General features: G+C 40.7%; 1 protein-coding gene across 2 annotated transcripts in view; it reads left to right on the forward strand.

Annotated features, from left to right (window-relative positions):
• Window positions 1–3,632: 3,632 nt before the first annotated feature.
• Hpse2 (heparanase 2 (inactive)) overlaps window positions 3,633–18,016 on the forward strand; it is an 814,466-nt gene continuing 800,082 nt past the window's right edge. For both annotated transcript variants that reach the window (XM_004669882.2, XM_045142106.1), the window contains exons 1-2: window positions 3,633–3,922; window positions 7,015–7,172. In XM_004669882.2, the coding sequence (XP_004669939.1) occupies window positions 3,633–3,922; window positions 7,015–7,172 (448 nt within the window). The remainder of the gene's footprint in view (window positions 3,923–7,014; window positions 7,173–18,016) is intronic.

An 18,016-nucleotide genomic window follows, 5' to 3' on the forward strand; every position in this document is an offset into this window, starting at 1 on the left:
CCTCTGCTTCCCTAGTGCTGGGATTAAATGTGTATGTCATCACGCCAGATTTTAAAAAATATAAAAAGAAAGAAAAGTAAGTGTAGAGAAATACTAAGCTGTAAATGCTTGATAGAAGGAAAAGGGGTGGCATTTAGAGTGAAGTTGTGACAGGCTGAAATTGAGAAAAAGTCATAGGAAAAGTAAAGAGAAAATCATTTTAGTCAAGATGATAATCATTAAAAACATATATATCGTACAGCAATAATATATGTGACAAAATAGAATTTGGCTATGAACACAGGATATGTCATTTCCCCAGTCACCATTCCTGTTCTGTGTTGGTCACTGGCATGTTTCTTCTTCTCTAAGATAAATACTACAAGTGAAAACATAGTGATTTTCACAAAGCTAATTTTCTTCAGTTTAAATCTGCTGCTTGACATTTTGTGTCTTTTTTTTTTTGATGTTAAGATGTCTTTTTCTTTTGGAAAGTAGTAGTGATAACTAGTTGATAGATAGATTTTTTTTCAGGTCTTTCCTTATCAGTTCAAATAACAACTTGGCAAAAGATGCCTTCTCCCAATAACTAATATTTATTTTGAAACCCTACAATCTGGAAGTCACTGAAGCAATTAATTTTCAATTATCCCGAAGTCTTGGGGCTGAATATAACTAGAATTTCAATGGCTAGGCTAGAGGTGGTCTTCATCAGCAATTAAGAAAGTGAGCACTTTGTTTTGGTTTTGATTTTAATGTTACCTATAGATTTTGATATAGACATCAAGCATTAAACACTGGCTAAAGTAATTAGGCCACCAAACTATGACAAAATACTTGTCAGTAAAATTGTGAAAATTTGTTATTTAGCAGATTGTCATTATACTCAAGTTTATCCTTAGTCATAGGAATGAATAGTTTTGAAAGATACATTAATTATAGACATTTGTAGATGATTGATTTCATTCAAATGATCTTCTCATTGTCCGAACTAATGTGATTTCTAAAAGTACAGTTACTTATGAGCCAAAGGTAATTGGCTTTGGGAAATGTGACTCATTCTTAAAAATATATAATTTGTTTTAATTCTTAATATAGCAAATGAACTATTTTGTTAAATAATTACTTTGAAAAACATTTATTTCAGAGATAGGTGGATGGAGAGAGAAAGAGAGAGGGAGGAAAGGAGGGAGGGAGGGAGAGAGAGAGAGAGAGAGAGAGAGAGGGAGAGAAAGAAAGAGAGAAAGAGAATGAATGAATGAATACAGTCATGCCATGGCCTAAGTCACTGCAAAGAAACTCCAGGTGCATGCATCACTTTGTGCACTGGGCATTATGAAGATACTGGGTGTGGTGGTTGAACTGGGTCATCAGGCTTTGCCAGCAAGTTCTTTAACCATAAAGCCATCTATTCAGTCCCAAAATAAGTACTTTTTGAGGAGCTGTTCAGGAAAGTTCTACTAACTAGAGAAATGAATGAATGCATGTAAAAACTCAAAACACAGCTTATTGTGAAAAAGAATTTTCATGTTTTCCTTGAGAGTAGTGTATGATTTCAGTGCATTGAGCATGATTTGGTTTACCATTGATATTTGTTCCAGATATTTTTCAAGTGCCCAGCAAGTGTCCAGGTCTGGAGATATTGAAATAAAAGTCTGATCACCAGGCTGTCAGTATTTCTAGGAAGTGCACAGTTCCTTTGAAAAACTACAATATTTTTTATTGTAACTTATCTTTCCCCCCTTGTCAGGCACATGCACATATTTTAAGGTGTGTTAGAAAACTTCATGTTACAACTTAATTTTTAAAAAAATCATCTTTCAGGGCTGGAGGGATGGCTTAGCAGCTAAGGTGTTTGCTTGCAAAGCAGGCAAAGGACCCAGGCTCCATTCCCCAAGACCCATGTTAGCCAGATGCATAAGGGGGCGTACAGTCTGGAGTTCATTTGCAGTGGCTGGAGGCCCTGGCTTGCCCATTCTCTCTCTCTCCTTTTTTCTTTGTCAAATGAGTACATATAAAATATTAAAAAATCATCTTTCAGTAATAAAATTTGGGAGTTTCTTTCTCCTTTAGTTTTATTTTATGTCACCATACTTTTAGAAGGTCCTTATAGCCTTTCTCAGTATAATGTAACGTATCCTCCACATTTCTTGGTTTCTTAGATTAGTGGCTGGTCCTCAGGGAAGGACAGATGAAGGTGATTTTCAATTTTGTTAATCCTGTCTGACTGAGAGAAAGGGAGACAGTTGCTCTTAAGATGTTTGCTGAGCTCAGATACTGCCAGTTGTCCATTCACCCCTGAGAAAATCTATGCTGTGCATTTGTATTTTGTCTGCTTGATACCAAGAAGGTGCTGGGATGCTCCTATATATAAATTCTGAAGACTTATTCCAGAAAACAGGTAAATGTGGGGCCCAGTGGATGCTGCCTTACATTATGCCTGGCTGTTTTTCCTTTCTGTGGGAGACCCTGGGAGCTATTGTGGGTGGGAAGTCCTTTAACAGGGGTGGCTGGTGTACTGGGAGGCTCTAGGCTAGTCTCCTGCACCCAGGACCTACATACAAGTACACTGACTTTGACTCAGGGCTTAGTTTGGAACCTTTATACTGTGTCTTTCTGCTCCTCTCTGGCTTTATGAAAGACACTCCCACCTTCCTGCCGGAGAGCTAAGCTTCAAGGAGACCTTGAAAGGGCATCTTTGCTTGAATAATGAAGTAAAGTGGGCAAGAAGTACTATACAAGCTCAGTCCAGGTCTGTTGACTTAGCCAAAGCTTGCATATATGGAAAGCCCAAGACCCTTGATGTATAGGTGCAGAAAGTGCCCAGAGTAGCCTTGGAACATTCCTATCCCTTTTGGAGCTTTGGACAAAAAAGCTCTTTGAACTTGTCACTCTGTTTTCTTCCTGGTCACCTATTGCCCTATCAAGGTCAACTTCTTGGGTGGTTGCCCTGTGTGGCTGTTCTGAATGGCCTAGGTCTGGGCTCTTAGCCATGGAGTCTCCTCTGCTCTCTCTGCCTTGGCAGGAATTTTAGTCACCCCACTAGACCCTTTGCAACTTAGCAACCCTTGCTTTTGCTGCTTCAACCCAACTGGAGTGGATAATATGCAACACAGCCACAGTTTAGGTGGGAGCTTGACCCACTCTGTACAGCCTCCTGTGGAAGGGAAGTAAAAGCAAGTCGCTGATCTGTACACAACACAACACTGTTTAGATCTCACCGTCCGCTTCCTGACCTTACAGGGTTAAATCAGGAGGGCACAACGGCCACCCCTTTCTCCTACTTCCCGCCTCTCCCACCCCTTACCTTTAAAAAGTTAAAAAAAAAAAAGTCTGCAGGCAGATCTCTTAAAGGGGCGGTGCTGGTGAACAGTACTCTTGGCACGAGTTGCGGAGAAGGCTGGCTAGGGGCGTGAGTTCGCTCCACCAGCACCAAAACACTAAAAAAAAAAAAAAAAAAAAAAAAAAAAAATTAAAAAAAACGAGTGAGCAAGAGCGAGAGCGTGAGCGAGCGCGCGCGAGAGAGCAAAAGAGAATGGGGGGGGGGGAGAAGGAAGGGGAAAAGGGGGGACAGATAGACACACACTTTAGATAAGGACAATTAGTCACCATCGAGACCGGGTAGGGAGAGAGGTTTAAATCCGAGGGATTTAATGAAGGTGCTCAGTGCCTTTTCTGAAGCCATGTCCTCCAGCAACCCCCGCCCCCCTTCGTACCTAGCCCCGGTGGCTCTCTCCTTGGCTCTGTTGCTCCATCTATCCCTTTCCTCCCAAGCTGGAGACAGGAGACCCTGGCCTGTAGACAGAACTCCAGGTTTGAAGGAAAAGACTCTGATTCTACTTGATGTGAGCACCAAGAACCCAGTCAGGACAGTCAATGAGAACTTCCTCTCTCTGCAGCTGGATCCCTCCATCATTCATGATGGCTGGCTCGATTTCTTAAGGTAAGGCAGGGGCTTCGATGGATCATTTTAAACTTTTTAAGTACTCCCCACCCCCATTTTCTTCCTATCCCCTACTCGAAAGGGGGAAGAAGAAGAAGAAGTAGAAGAAGAAGAAAGAGGAGGAGAAAAAGGAGAAGAAGAAGAGGAGGAAAGCAGCTGCAAGCGGATTTCTCTCTCAAAGAGAAAAGAGGCTTTCCCCTCCTGGAATATTTGCTGTGAGGCTGTAACTAGTGATTGAGAAAAGCAGTGTTTTCTATTAAGATGCACATGTTTGCAATGCAGAAGGCATTTCAGAAACTTATCAGTTATGACTGAAAAAATGTTGTGCTTACATATACTCACAATTAGCCTCCCCTTCCGAACAAGGAACAAGAGGTTCAGGAAAGTTACAAAAGCGAAGAAAGTATCTGGAACAACAAAGGCTCTAGAGGAATGGGTGTATGTGTGTGTGTGTGTGTGTGTGTCTGCGTGCGCACGTGTGTGTGTGTGTGTGTGTGTGTGTGTGTGTGTGTGTGTGACAGCGAATGTCTGTGAATGTTCAGTCAGGGATTGCACGAGAGTGGAATTTTCCACGTAAAGTTCATTTCCTCAGTTCTCTTCCCACTCCCAGACAAAAACGGATTTAAGGAGATGCTTCAGCGGTGGGCAAATTGCATCGAAGTTTAAAATTTTTATTTTATATCCTCTTCTGTCATCTCCAGACTTAAGGATTTTGTAAGACACATTTTTATAGATGGAGCCCCCCCCCCCCCGCTCATCCTCCTTAAATCTTCCTCAGTAACTGTATAGTTTAGTATTACTTTACTGTAAAAAAAAAAATTCCGTTGAGTAGTGTACATACGTGAGCCTTAAAGGTCCTGGAAATTCTCAGGGGAAGTTTGGGAGGTTTGACCCCGGCACTGGCGGATTAGCAAACCAGGAGCTTGAGATCCCTTTAGAATCTCATCGGGCTCACCCGCTATCCCGGTTGTTACTGTTTGCTCGGCATTTAGGAAACTGCGATCGCTCCCCATCAGGGACAGACGCGGGCGGGGAGGGGGAGAGAAAAAGAAAAAAATAAATCATCTGCAATATCCAATCCAAGTGTTGAGTTTTTGAAAATCCCCTCCAAGTTGGAGCCTCAGCTCTAGGCTCTCCCAAAGCGCCCTGAATGCTCTGGGTCCCACTCTTCTGCCCTGAGGCCGCGTCCGACGCGCGTCTTTAGAGAGCATTTTTCACTCCTTGCGAAATTTGAGTTTGGCTTTTCCGGATGCGCCCGCCCCTCAGCTTTCCTCGCCCTTCCCGGGCCTCGCAGGTCGGCGGGCGCCGCAGGTAGCAGGAGGCGTCAGGAGGCGCGCTCCTTCCACGTCGGGAGAGCGGAGCCCGAAGCCTGAGCGGTGGTCGCCAGCGCGGCGGAGGCCTCCTGGGCTCCAGCGGGTGCCCGAGCTGGGAGGGCGGGAACTGCTCTGCACCGCTGGGCTTCCTCCTGGAAAGCTCGGCGGTGCAGCAGAGCGCGTCTCTGAGTTGGTCCAAATGTGGTGTGCGACAGGGGTTTTCCTAAATGCACGCCCCACTTGCTTTGCACTGCTCCAGCTGCGCGGACTTCTCCGGGTTTCTTTCTTTTCCTCTTCTTAAAAAAAAAAAAAAAGTCTGTTCGCGCTAAATATTTGCCTGCTGCAGAAAAAAAAAATAGTGGAAGGCAGCTTTTTCGGGGAAGAAGCTACGGCAGGACGCATTTGCATTGGCTCTGCAGGCGTCTGGGTGGAAAGTTTTTGGAAAACCGCCTTTCCCTGGGGTCTGACTGGAGGGGACATCTCCGCACATAGGGAGCCCGCGCGATGCGGTACTGGAACTCAGTCCTGGAGCCTCAGCCAAACCTTCGGGCCGTCGGAGTCTCAGGGTAGACACATCTCTTAGAAAGTCTCTAAAAGTGGAGTCTTTGGTTTATTCGCTCTTTTGAATTCACCACCGTAATGATGTTCTTTAGTGTCTCCATTTTGATCTGGATTCTCAGAATCTGAAGCAAGCGTTAAAAATTTTAACTTACAGACCCGGAACTCAGCAGCTGATTTCCTCAGCATTAACAGCATCTGCTCCTTCCTCGCTTTCTGCCAGTCTAGCTGTTCTTGGCTTCTTAAAACCTTCCGATGGAAATCCTGAACTTGAATAGATGTAAATGCTATTGTTTGGTGTCCTTCAAGTTTTCTCCGACACGCAGGTTCCACATATAGCCAAACTTCTAGTTACCAGGCACTACCAAACTGCCCCAAGTGGAAATGAAAAAAAGAAAACAAACAACAACAACAAAAACCTGATAAAGTCCACCGGTATGAGGGAGAGATATCTTTCTTGAGATCAGGTTGAATATTTCAGTGTCCAAAGAGACACAGCTTTGTGTGTGTGTGTGTGTGTGTGTGTGTGTGTGTGTGTGTGTGTGTGGTGGAGGTGGCGTTCTCCTAAAAGCAAGGATTTATCCTGAGAATCTATCTGCCTGTCAATTTGGGAAGCAACTCAGTTACAATGTAATAGAAAAGAAAAATCAATTTTGGGATCAAAATTAGGAATCCTTCAGGTACTAGCCGGGTCTTAAAGAAAAAAGACCAGGTTTCACCTCCTCTGTGAAGCTGCAATGCCCTTGGGGCCAAGGAGGCAACTTGCCGCGTGTTAAGTTTGGCAACAGCCAGAGGCTGGCGGTAGGCTCCTTGCGCGTCTTGCATTTGCCAAGCGCGCTTTCCTTGCATTGGCAGTCGACAGTCAGTTGCGCCTTGGGTTCATATTCGCAGCACTAGTGCCCCTCCATCCCCTACAAACACACACACTGGATAAGAAGTGGCTTCTAACCCTTTGCAAATAGTACTTCCGACATTGAGGAGTGGGTTATTGCAGGCAGCTGAGCGCAGGCAGAGTAGTCAGCCTCAGAATGCCAAGACCAAGGGCAAAGTGGGATGGCTCACTGCAAACACTCGCTGCAGCCGTGGAATGCCCTGGAGAGGACACAGATAAAGACTGGCCAGGCCAGATCTCCTGCAGGGAGTGGGAAGGGGGCCTGGCTCCAGTCCTTTGCTTTTTAGCCTTCTCCTGGGATCCTTTCTTCTCTTTCTGTACCCCTGCAGCTCCAAACGTCTGGTGACCCTGGCCCGGGGACTTTCGCCTGCTTTTCTGCGCTTCGGGGGCAAAAGGACAGATTTCCTGCAGTTCCAGAACTTGAGAAATCCGGCGAAAAGCCGCGGGGGCCCAGGTCCGGATTATTATCTCAAAAACTATGAGGATGGTGAGAAAATTGGTCCGATTGTTACAGGGTGGGAGGAAAATAGGGGATGGGAACAAGCAGTCTTCGTGAGTGACTGTGTGTGTGTGTGTGTGGAGGGGGGGAGAGAGGGAGGGAGGGAGAGAGGGAGAGAGAGAGAAAGAGGCAAAGTTAAAAACTACTCTGGAAAACTACAAACTAAAGGATAGGGGACTCTGGGAATCTGGGACTACTAAAATGATTATGCAAAGAGAGTTCTCCAGGTTGTCCTACAGATTGCACACTTTTTTTTCTCCCTAAGAGGCAGCAGAGTCTCAGCTGTCTGGAACTGATAAGTGGGACTTGTAGTAGGCTAGCCCTGAAGGTTTTTTGAGAATCTGCCAGGTTCATAGACTTCTAAAGGGTCAGTTACATTTTATTCCTAAAATTCTAGACACACATACCCCCCTTTTATTCGTTGTCTTCCTGGGATGGGGATAGAGATTAACCTTTTAAAAGCCCACTCTACAGTGATGTCTGGAATAGTACCTTCTATATTGGCATCTTGTTGAGGAAGGTTTGAAAATCTCTGTAGTGGGTTCTCTCTGGTTTGGACTATCTCATCTCCAGAGTTACAAGTTTTTCCTCAGTTTAAAAATGACATTGCAAATGTCAGCCTTCTTTCCTGCCAGAATAAGGTAAAGTCTTGGGAGTGCTTTGAGAACTCCAGATTCTATTCCAGTGTGAGAGACCAATCATCTTAAATTTGAATCAATTCACTTTTACTATGAGAAAAATTAAATGGTCTTTACAATTTTTTCTATAAAAGATTTAATACCAGTGAACTTGCTGTGTGGGCAGAAAAAGAACCAATTTCTTCCAGAGGTAGGTGGAAATTAGTGTATATCTAGCTACTGGTGGTGTTAAAGTTGGGTAGAAGAGGCATTAGTGCCCATTCTAGGAGGGCTGTCTCTTTCCTGCTGTTCCTTCTCAGTTTTATTTTTAAGGGACTCAGGGACAGGTTTTCAGAGCCCCTGGGATTTGGTTACATCTTGTAAATCAGCTGAATAAGGAAAAAAAAACTTGTATTTTCTGGGACTTCACTGAATGGATATTCTGGGGTGATATTGAGGACTTTTTGTTTTAAGAAAGCCAGGGGACAAGATTTCAAAGTTTTTTGAGTTTGAAGCATGACTACTACTTACTCTTTTATAACATTTCCAAAGAGTAACAGGGTTGAAGAATACATCTTTTCATAGGTATAAGTCATTGCCATTAAAAATGAGAGTTGCAGGTAGATTCTGCTGTCATTTAGCATAAAGTACTGAAAGGCCAAAGAAAATCCTGAACAGCAGTTGGTGATGTGGCCAAAGCTCTTATAGTTCCTAGGGTCACTGTCAGCTCTGTGATCTGCCAGAGGAAGCGGCATATTAATGGTTTTCTTGATGAATCAGTTTTTCTTTAAATCCATTTAAAGTACTTCCTCTTTTGTTTGTGGAAAAACTTGTAAGAGCTTTAAGAATTCCTAGGGGTGAGGGGACAAGCATTTTAAGTTATAACAATTATTTTCTCCAAACCTTGTGTTTAAAATTGTATTTTGATTCATTGACAATAATGAAATCTGCTTAAAGTGAAGGATAGAATTTGTTTATTTTTGTAAAAGTAAAGAGTGGGGAAAGAAAAGAAATTGGCAAAAGGTTGTGCCTTCATACAACTTCATAAAATTAAAAAAAAAAAATAGAAAACATCCAGAAGATCAGTTTTAGTCCACAAGATCATCTCATATGTATCTTTTTTTTTTTTCTTCCTGTCTTTTCTTTCCCCCAACCTGGCATTAAATATCTATAGGAATGTACTTTTCACTACTCCTGGGGAGAGGGTTTTTCTGTCTCAGTTTTTCTTTCTTTTTTGCCTGTAAGTTTTTTTTTCTGAATTTTTCTATAAACTTAAAATATTTAAAATGATTTTTGTATGTTTTAGACATGTATCTTCAAAATAACTTTTGTTTTGGTGTGGATGTTTGCTTTACATAATGTTTTTTTCTTAGCTGCTTTATTTCCTTCATTTTAATCCGGACTACCTGGATTTAATTCTTTTAAAACTTTCTTTAAAGTCAACCCTTCCAGACACTAATCTGTTTTATTGCTCCTAGCTGAACTCCTTTTGATTTATGTCTCCCTGGTAATAGGATGCTCTGAACTATATCCACTATTGGAGGACTTACCAGAGTTAAAGAGAGTAGGAATACCCTGTCTGCCCTTTGATGCACACATATCCTTAAATCATCCATGTTGTCTTTGTTGTAACATGTTCCATTACAGAATTCAAGTAAAAAAGTGCTTTGGGTACAGCCTTAACAATTTTACCAACATTTTATTTTCTTGTCACTTTTCATTCAATGATAACTGTTGTTATCATGAGCAGTTTAAAGTAATTAGGTTCCTTTAGTAAATGGCCCTGTAATAAGCATGTGACCATCAAGGCACCTTATTAAAATAAACATAATGCTTAATGACCATGTACATGGCATACTATGACACCCAATGATATAGTCAAGGGAATATGGAATTTGGACCTAGAGAGCTTACACTAAAGGCCAAGCTCTATTATTTATGCATGTGTAGGCCTGGGCTTACTGCTTTTCTATAACATGTAGATGATGATAATACCTACTGTGCATTGCTTCTGTGAAGACTACCAGAAATAATGTGTGCAAATATTTTGTTGACTTAAAAGTGCTCTTAAAACATTTATACTTAACGTTTTAAAATGGGATTAAGTAGTGATTAAGATTAAGACAAATTAATACAGAAGGAAGGAGGTTGGTTTAAGGAATCATTTGGGAATATTAAGAGAATATCAAGACCATTTAAGATATGGTACTGAGACTCTAAGACAGCTTTTCTGCATGGTGATTAGAAGGGAGCTCACTCTTTAATTTCATCATAAACTAAGATTAAAAGGAACTGGAATTCCAGCTTGGACAAAACCACACTATTCTGGTCTATTCATATTGTTGTTCTGATATTATTTAAAATTTTTTCTCCTGAAATTAATGGAATTGATATCCACTTAAATATAGCCTTCCCTGCTTATACATCTCCCTAAAGCACCTTCCCGACCCCAATCTCATGACTTCATTTAGTTAGTATATTGCAGCTTGAATGTCTTTCTCCTGTTTGTGTTCATATTTTACTCTACCCCACCTATTTCTTAAAAGCCCATTGGAAATATCCTTATTTTCAGAGTCTTGAACAGACATTCCAGATGATCTCTTCTTACTCTAGATTGTTGTACCTTTTGCTCTAAATGTTCTCCTTTTGACCTTTCTACTTTGTTTTGAGATTTAATTTCCCTTATATCTGCTTGCTTTAGCTTTCCAACTAAAATGTAGCTTCTTTATAGAAAAAAGATTATAGCTAGTTATTGTACAAGAGGCATATGGTGATCTTCAGTCATAATTCTTTGGTCCATAGTAGGTTAAGAGCACTGGAAAAATAGAAGAAATAAGTGAAGCAATGAGTGAAGGCATGTATAAACACTTTCCATTTTTGTTTTGCTTTCATCGCAAGCCCCCATGAAATCCATTCTTAATGCCATTTTAATGGCTTTATTCTTTTAATCATTTACTTCTTTTTGAGATAAGCCCAACAGACAGGCCTTTTTAAGAGAGAGAGAGAGAGAGGGGGCGGGGGAGGGAGGGAGGGAGGGAGGGAGAGGGAATGAGAATTGGCATGTCAGGACCTCCAGCCACTGTAGTCGAACTCCAGACACGTGTGCTGTCTTATGCACATGTTTCACCTTGTGCACATGTGTCACTGTGCGTCTGGCTTATGTGAGACCTGTAGTTGAACAAAGAGTTCTTAGGCTTTGTAGGCAAGCACCTTAACTGCTGAGCCATCTCTGTAATCCTACATTTCATCTTCAGTTATCAAAGAGGTTCAGACTATATTAAATCTACCACTAAATTGAAGGCCTTGCATTGGGATTGCAGTATTTTATTTTATTGTATCTATTTCTTCTTTGCCTTTGCTTTTCCTTATGAGCTCTGTGTAGCTCCTGTGTCTCATTTCGAGTTCTTGATTGTAATAGTGATTTTTCACAACTTTCAAACATCTTTTATCATCATTTTCTGAAATCTTTTCAGTGAGCTTCTCAAATTCTACACAGTGAATGTGAGTATACTTTGCAAACTCTAAGGCATGATACAAATATTATTACTATTCTGTTTTCTTCAGGAAGTTTTCCCAGATTTCATGTAGATCAGATACTTAATTTTTTTTCTATTCTTATTTCATCAATACAGACACATGACATAGGAAAAGCACAGCTGCCAAAATACATATTTGCCTTGAACATATCCAGTGTTCATCATCTTATTTTATTTTACATGATGTTTCTTAAAATGCATTTACATAAACAGATATTTATTACCTACTCTGTGTTTAATTTCATGCTGAATTATGAATGACAGAATGTAACATAAATAATAGATAATTTCCCAATAAAATTTTATCATGAAGAGATATTCCAAATCACCATTAGAATACAAGAGTACTGATTGCTTTTGTGTTGAAATTCTTATGTGAAACTTTAAAGCAAAACTGACTTGTTTGCATAGTCTTCAAAGCATTTTATTCTATAATATTTGTTAATTGATAAGTGTGGTAGTTTCAGCATATATCCACAAATTCTTTTTCTTTGTTGAAGATCTAAGAATAAATTAATTTGCTATGGTGTAACAAGAGCTGCACGGTAGCCAGACTTTTATGGTACTTAGGTTGGGCCTGTGAAAGATGGTGGATTTTTCAGAGATAGAGACTAGATGAGAGCACATTTAACACAAGAGAAGGCGCATGGGGCAAAGTACTAGTGTACATATGCTTGGACACTAAATAGACTAACCTGGCTTCATAGAAAGTACTTGATGTTAGAAATGTTTACTCAATATACTAGAACTATGTCAAATTCTTTTCTACATAGGACTCTTTGTACATTTTTGTTAATTAAGAAATGCTTATAATTAAATAAACATATGTAAGTATGAATGAAATACTTGTTAGAAATATCCCAAACAAAATTTATATTGCCAGAATTATGTCTAAATTTGTTTTCTAAGATTACCACATTATTTTTCTTTTGAAATGTGTAATTAAAAAAAAAAGAAAAGAAAGTATATGTGTATGATGAAAGAATGGTTGGATAAATCTAGATCAGAAGCTTGAATTTTAGGCCTAGTAAAATAGAACTGGCCCTATAAGAAAAAAAACTTTATTTTTTACTGAGGAGGGAAGGGCACATTTTCTTCCTTCCTTTTCTTCTTAACTCTCTCCTTCCTTCACCTCTTCTTTTCTTTATGGTGCTGAGAATAGAACCCAGAGTTGTGATGGATGCTAGGCAAATGCACTACTGAGCTGTTACTGTAGCTCAAGGGCAAATTCCTAACATCAGCTTTCAATGATGCTTGCTTTTGTCCCCTCCTTTTTCTCCCATTCATGTCCTCTAGTGAAAGTGTGTTATAGTAACTGTAGTTAACAAAGCTTGAGTTATGAAGCATATTTGAAATACGGATGATTTTAACTTGGATTAGTAATTCACTTAGAATGCAAGGCTTGTACAATGAAGATTTTAGAATTTGATTTATACTTTTTATGTGATCATTTTATTTTGTAGAACAAAATTAGACTAGTAATATTCACTTATTTATTCATTGAGAAAACATCTACTTCCATATTTGTGTGGTTTTTAATTGTTTGTTTGTTTGCAATAGTAGAAATAGAACCCAGGGCCTCATGAAAGCTGGTCAACCACTGTATCACTGAGCAACATCCTTGACATTTTAAATTTTACTCTTTAGAGAGGGTTTCAGGAAGATATCCATACTGTCCTTTAACTTGTGAACTTTCTTGCCTCAACCTTCTGAAAAGGCGAGATTATAGGCATGTGCCATAATGTTAGGCTTCAAGCCTATGTTTCCCACAAATCAAGGCAGGGTAAATTAACTGTAGGCATGGTTATCTGTTCACTTATTACTGACCTCTTGTCACTTTAGCATTATTAGACAGAATCAGTTTTCAGAGACATTCAGCTTTAAAGAAAGCTTCCATTTCAATTTGATTTGATACAATTTAATATTGTATTAAAGAATGTCAGTAATCGGGCTGGAGAGATGGCTTAGCGGTTAAGCACTTGCCTGTGAAGTCTAAGGACCCTGGTTTGAGGCTCAATTCCCCAGGACCCACGTTAACCAGATGCACAAGGGGGCGCACGCCTCTGGAGTTCGTTTGCAGTGGCTGGAAGCCCTGGCGCGCCCATTCTCTCTCTGTCTCTCTGCCTCTTTCTCTCTCTCTCTCTCTGTCACTCTCAAATAAATAAATAAATAAAATGAAAATAAAAAATTTAAAAAAAGGAATGTCAGTAATCATCACAAGTTTGATGCATATTTTATTCTGTCTTCTGTATACTATTTTTATTTTAGTATGCTTTCATTCTGGCCAAGACTGACCTGGTACTTACTTTGTAGCCCAAGCTGACCTCAAACTCACAGCAATCCTTCTGCTTCAGCTTTCTGAGTGCTGGTATTAAAGGGCTATACTACCATGCTTAGCCTTATTTAGCCTTTTGGAAGCAGATGTAATGTCACTGAAATCTGATACCTGTGTCCTGAGTGTGATCTTCCGTTTACTGTATCCATGGTAAATCTGAATGTAGTGCCTCACAAAGATTTAATTATCATGTCATTATTCATACTTTTGTCATCATGGCCATGTACATTGTATTGGAATTGGTAGAAATCAGGGCACACTGGCCTTTTGCTTACAAAGGTATTTTAATCAATTTAAATGAAGCAAAATGTCAGTAAAAAATCCACTCTTTTTGTATGATTTATCAGCTAGTCATTGGGGAAACAAGAAATTCATCAAATTTCCTGTATAACATAAAGTGGCTACTGTCACCAATACATTATTTCTCCTGCCAAATTTATTTAAATTTTTCCTTCTGTTTTCCAAAGTGCTGGGAGATGAGGACCTTATAAAAAAAAATAAGAATCTTCCTTTTTTCCCACAATTTTTGGGTCTACTTAGCCTTGCCAGTCCCATGATCTGGGCTCTTGGAGTAAGGAGTCTCCTCAGAGTCATTCATTAAAATAGATTTGATGTTAACAATCTTAACTTTGATGCTTTTTCTTTTAGTAGCCTTTCCGTTGTCTCAGTGGATTGGAATTTTGAGCTTTGTGTGTGTCTACATACACATGTATGCCAGAGAGGAAGAGAGGGAGTGAGAGAGAGGCAGAGAGAGGGGAGGAGGAAAGGAGAGAGGAGAGAAAGAAGCAAGGAGGAGTATATGATGAGATAATTTGTCATCCTTGTCCTGTACTTGTCTGTAGATAGTGATTTAGACAAAGTGAATATACATCCCAGACTAGTGGCTAGTGCTTTTCAAGAAGGAATTGTACGAATTTGTTGAACTCTGTTAGCCTTTGATTTTCATGATCCAATTGATTTAGGTTCAAATTCAAATAGTTTTCTTCACTTTTGCACAATAAAAAACAGAATTTTTTAAATTGACAACTTCTGTGATTGTAAACAATATTTCATGTTAATTCCCTCCTTTCGCCCACTTTCCCCTTTGAAAAGACAGTCTCCTTCATATCCCTTCCTCTCCTCAATTACTCTATTTTTTTGTTTTGATGTCATCATCTTTTCTTACTATTATGATGGTCTTGTGTAGGTAGTATCAGGCACTGTGAGGTCATGGATATCCAGGCCATTTTGTGTCTGGAGGAGCACATTGTAAGGAGTCCTACCCTTCCTTTGGCTCTTATATTCTTTTTGCCACCTCTTCCACAATGGACCCTGAGCCTTTGAAAGCATGATATAGATATTTCAGTTCTGAGCACTCCTCTGTCACTTCTTCTCAGCAACATAGTGCCTTCTGAGTCATCCAAAGGTCACTGCCATCTGAAAAGAGAAGGATTTCTAACCAAAAGTGAGAATAGCACTAATTTATGGGTATGAACATTAAGAGAGGTGCTTACTGGGCAGATTGATGCGCATAGTATATACATTTATCCAGCCAGCAGCAGTTATTATTCACCCTAGGGCTCATAGCTACCCCTGTTGTACATTTTCAGTATCAGGGATGAATTCCTGCCCAAGGAGTGGGCCTCTAGTCAAATTAGAGGGAGACTGGTTTCTCCCATAGCAGACATGCCACAATTGTACCTGTTGGCTCATTTGGCCTGGCTGGCCAATTATAAGGCTTGCAGTGTCCACTGTTGGGTGTCATCACTGCTGATTTTTCTCTTTCTCCCATTGAACTGCATGCAGAGTGGCTTTTTCCAGCTTTCTGTCAGCTGGTCTACATGGAGGAGGTTTTCAGCTCAGTTGCAGCAGGATTTCTCAGTGACCTTGCAGCCCAAGTATGTGGAGTCTTCAGCAATCAGATCGTACCATCTATTCCTGGTGGGAAACCAAGGGCCTCGGCAATGGCCTGTAATGTTTTGAGGGCATTAGGGACCCCCCCTAATCCTTGGAACCAAAAATTTTCTAGTAACTATCTATGACATCTAAGTGTCACATTGTCTAAAACAGTAGGTTTCCATATGACTTATTTATATCCTCTTAGATTTTTTGTATTAGTTTTCTAATCTGCAAGTACAGGCAGTTTGGTACCATTATTAGGCTCATCCGTGACCTACCCCACTCCCCATTGGCCCCTCATGTTGAGGTATATGGGTCGTGCATTGTGGAGTTAGCCCACAGTTATTGGTACGATAAATGTCTCTGTATATCATGACCCAACATGTGGCTCTGACATACTTTCCGCCCCCTCTTCCGCAAAATTTCCCTGAGCCATGTTGGATTCAGTTTTGGTCTGCTTCAGTGATGAGGTGTTGGGGGCCTCTGGGGCTCTGGCTCTCTGATTTGGTAGGTGTTGATTTTTGTCTGTGTTGGTCTCCTTCCCCCTTGTGCTGGTATCCAGTTCATCAGGAAAACAGCACCTTTGCTTGTTTCACCAATTTTCCTTAGTTTCAACCGGGGCCCTTTTGAGGTATGATGGGGTGCTCTCTCCTTAGGATCTACATATATCTGAAAAAGAGAAGTAGATTCTCCAATGGAGAGTAATTTAGCACCAAGACAAATGAGATAGCCCTTACTTTTTTTATATAGAGTTTAATAGGTGTAGGCCCTCTTGTAGCCCATGATTGATGGTAGCTTGATATTGCAGAGTGGTCTTATGTTTGGATATGGTTCTGAATTGTTTACCAGCTCCAGCTATGGGTCCCATACCACTGAGGGAATCAGCCGAATCAAGAGAAGTTGGTTCCCCACCATGGCTGTGTGCCACTATTGCACTTGTGTGGGCATCACACCAGGTTATTTGCTGCTAAGTAGGTTGGACCATGAGCTTCTTGGAGAGATATTGGTCGTTTCCCCCAGTCTCCCATGTAGCACCTTCTGGCACTAGACGCGCTGACTGTCTGGGGACTGACACTCTCCTGGCTTCCAGCCATGCCGTTCCATTTTATGTGTCAGCTGCATATGGTGTCTTCAGCAATAGGGTCTTACCACTAACCTTTGGTGGGTCATCAAGTACTCTGACAGAAATCAGTCATTCTTTTAGAAAAACTTGTAGATTTCTCTGATCAAAAGCTCATTGTGGGTGATAGCCCCATGCTGGTACTGGGAGTTACAGGTCAGTGTCCCCTAAGAAAATGAAGAAAAAAGGTAACTAATATATAGGAGTTAGAGAGGAGAGAGAGAGAGAGAGAGAGAGAGAGAGAGAGAGAGAGAGAGAGAGAGAGAGAGAGAGGGAGGGAGGGAAGATGTAGAGGATTTAGGTTAGACTTGATCCTACCCTCTCCAGTGTCTTGTGGTTCAGGTGTTTCCTGTAAAGGCCTGGTGAAGGTTCAGCCATTTGGTCTGCCTTTTAGGAAGTAGAATTTTATGGTACCATTGCTGTTTGGGTCTAGATTAGTGTTTCCCACCCCTTCGATGCCCTCCCCTCCCTCCCCGTCCCTCCTAGTGTCTAGTCCATGAGATGCTTGGGTGTGTAAGTTATCTTATGTAGATTCAGGTTAGGTGCTGTAGATGAGTGAGACTATGTGGGGATTTTTTTTCTGTGATTGAGTAAGTTCACTGAGAATGATCTGTTCCAGGTTCAACCATTTTTCTTCAAATTTCTTTGTGTCATTTTTTCTTACTGCTGTATAGAATTCCATTGTGTAGATATACCACATCTTAGTTATCCATTCTTCTAGTGATGAACCTCTGGGTTGATTCCAGCTCTTAGCTATTACAAATTGAGCTGCTACAAACATGGTTGAGGAAATCTCTCTGGCCTGTGGTTTGAAGGTTTTAGGATAGATGCCCAGTAAGGGAATAACTGGGTCTGTTGGTATCTCTATAGTCAGCTTTTTCAGGAGTCTCCATATTGCTTTTCAAAGTGGTTGTACAATCTTACATTCCCACCAACAGTGAATGAGTGTTCCTATTTCTCCACATCCTCGCCAGCATTTATTTTCGTTTGATTTTTTGATGTTTGCTATCCTTGTTTGGGTAAGGTGGAATATCATAGTTGTTTTAATTTGCATTTCTCTGATGATTAGGGATGATGAACATTTTCTTAAGTGTATGTTTGCCCTTTGTATTTCTTCCTCTGTGAACTGCCTGTTCATCTCTTTGCCCCATTTTGGGAGTGGAGTGTTTGACTTCTTACTGTTTAGATTTTTGAGTTCTTTGTAGATTCTAGAGATTAGGACTCTATCAGTTGGATAACCCGCAAATATTTTCTCCTATTCTGTGGGTAATCTATTGACTTTGCTTATTGTGTGCTTGTCTGTAAGGAAACTCTTCAGCTTCATGTGATCCCATTGGTTGAGTGAC

The sequence above is a fragment of the Jaculus jaculus genome, chromosome 1, assembly GCF_020740685.1.
Source record: "Jaculus jaculus isolate mJacJac1 chromosome 1, mJacJac1.mat.Y.cur, whole genome shotgun sequence".
Taxonomy (NCBI): Eukaryota; Metazoa; Chordata; class Mammalia; order Rodentia; family Dipodidae; genus Jaculus; species Jaculus jaculus.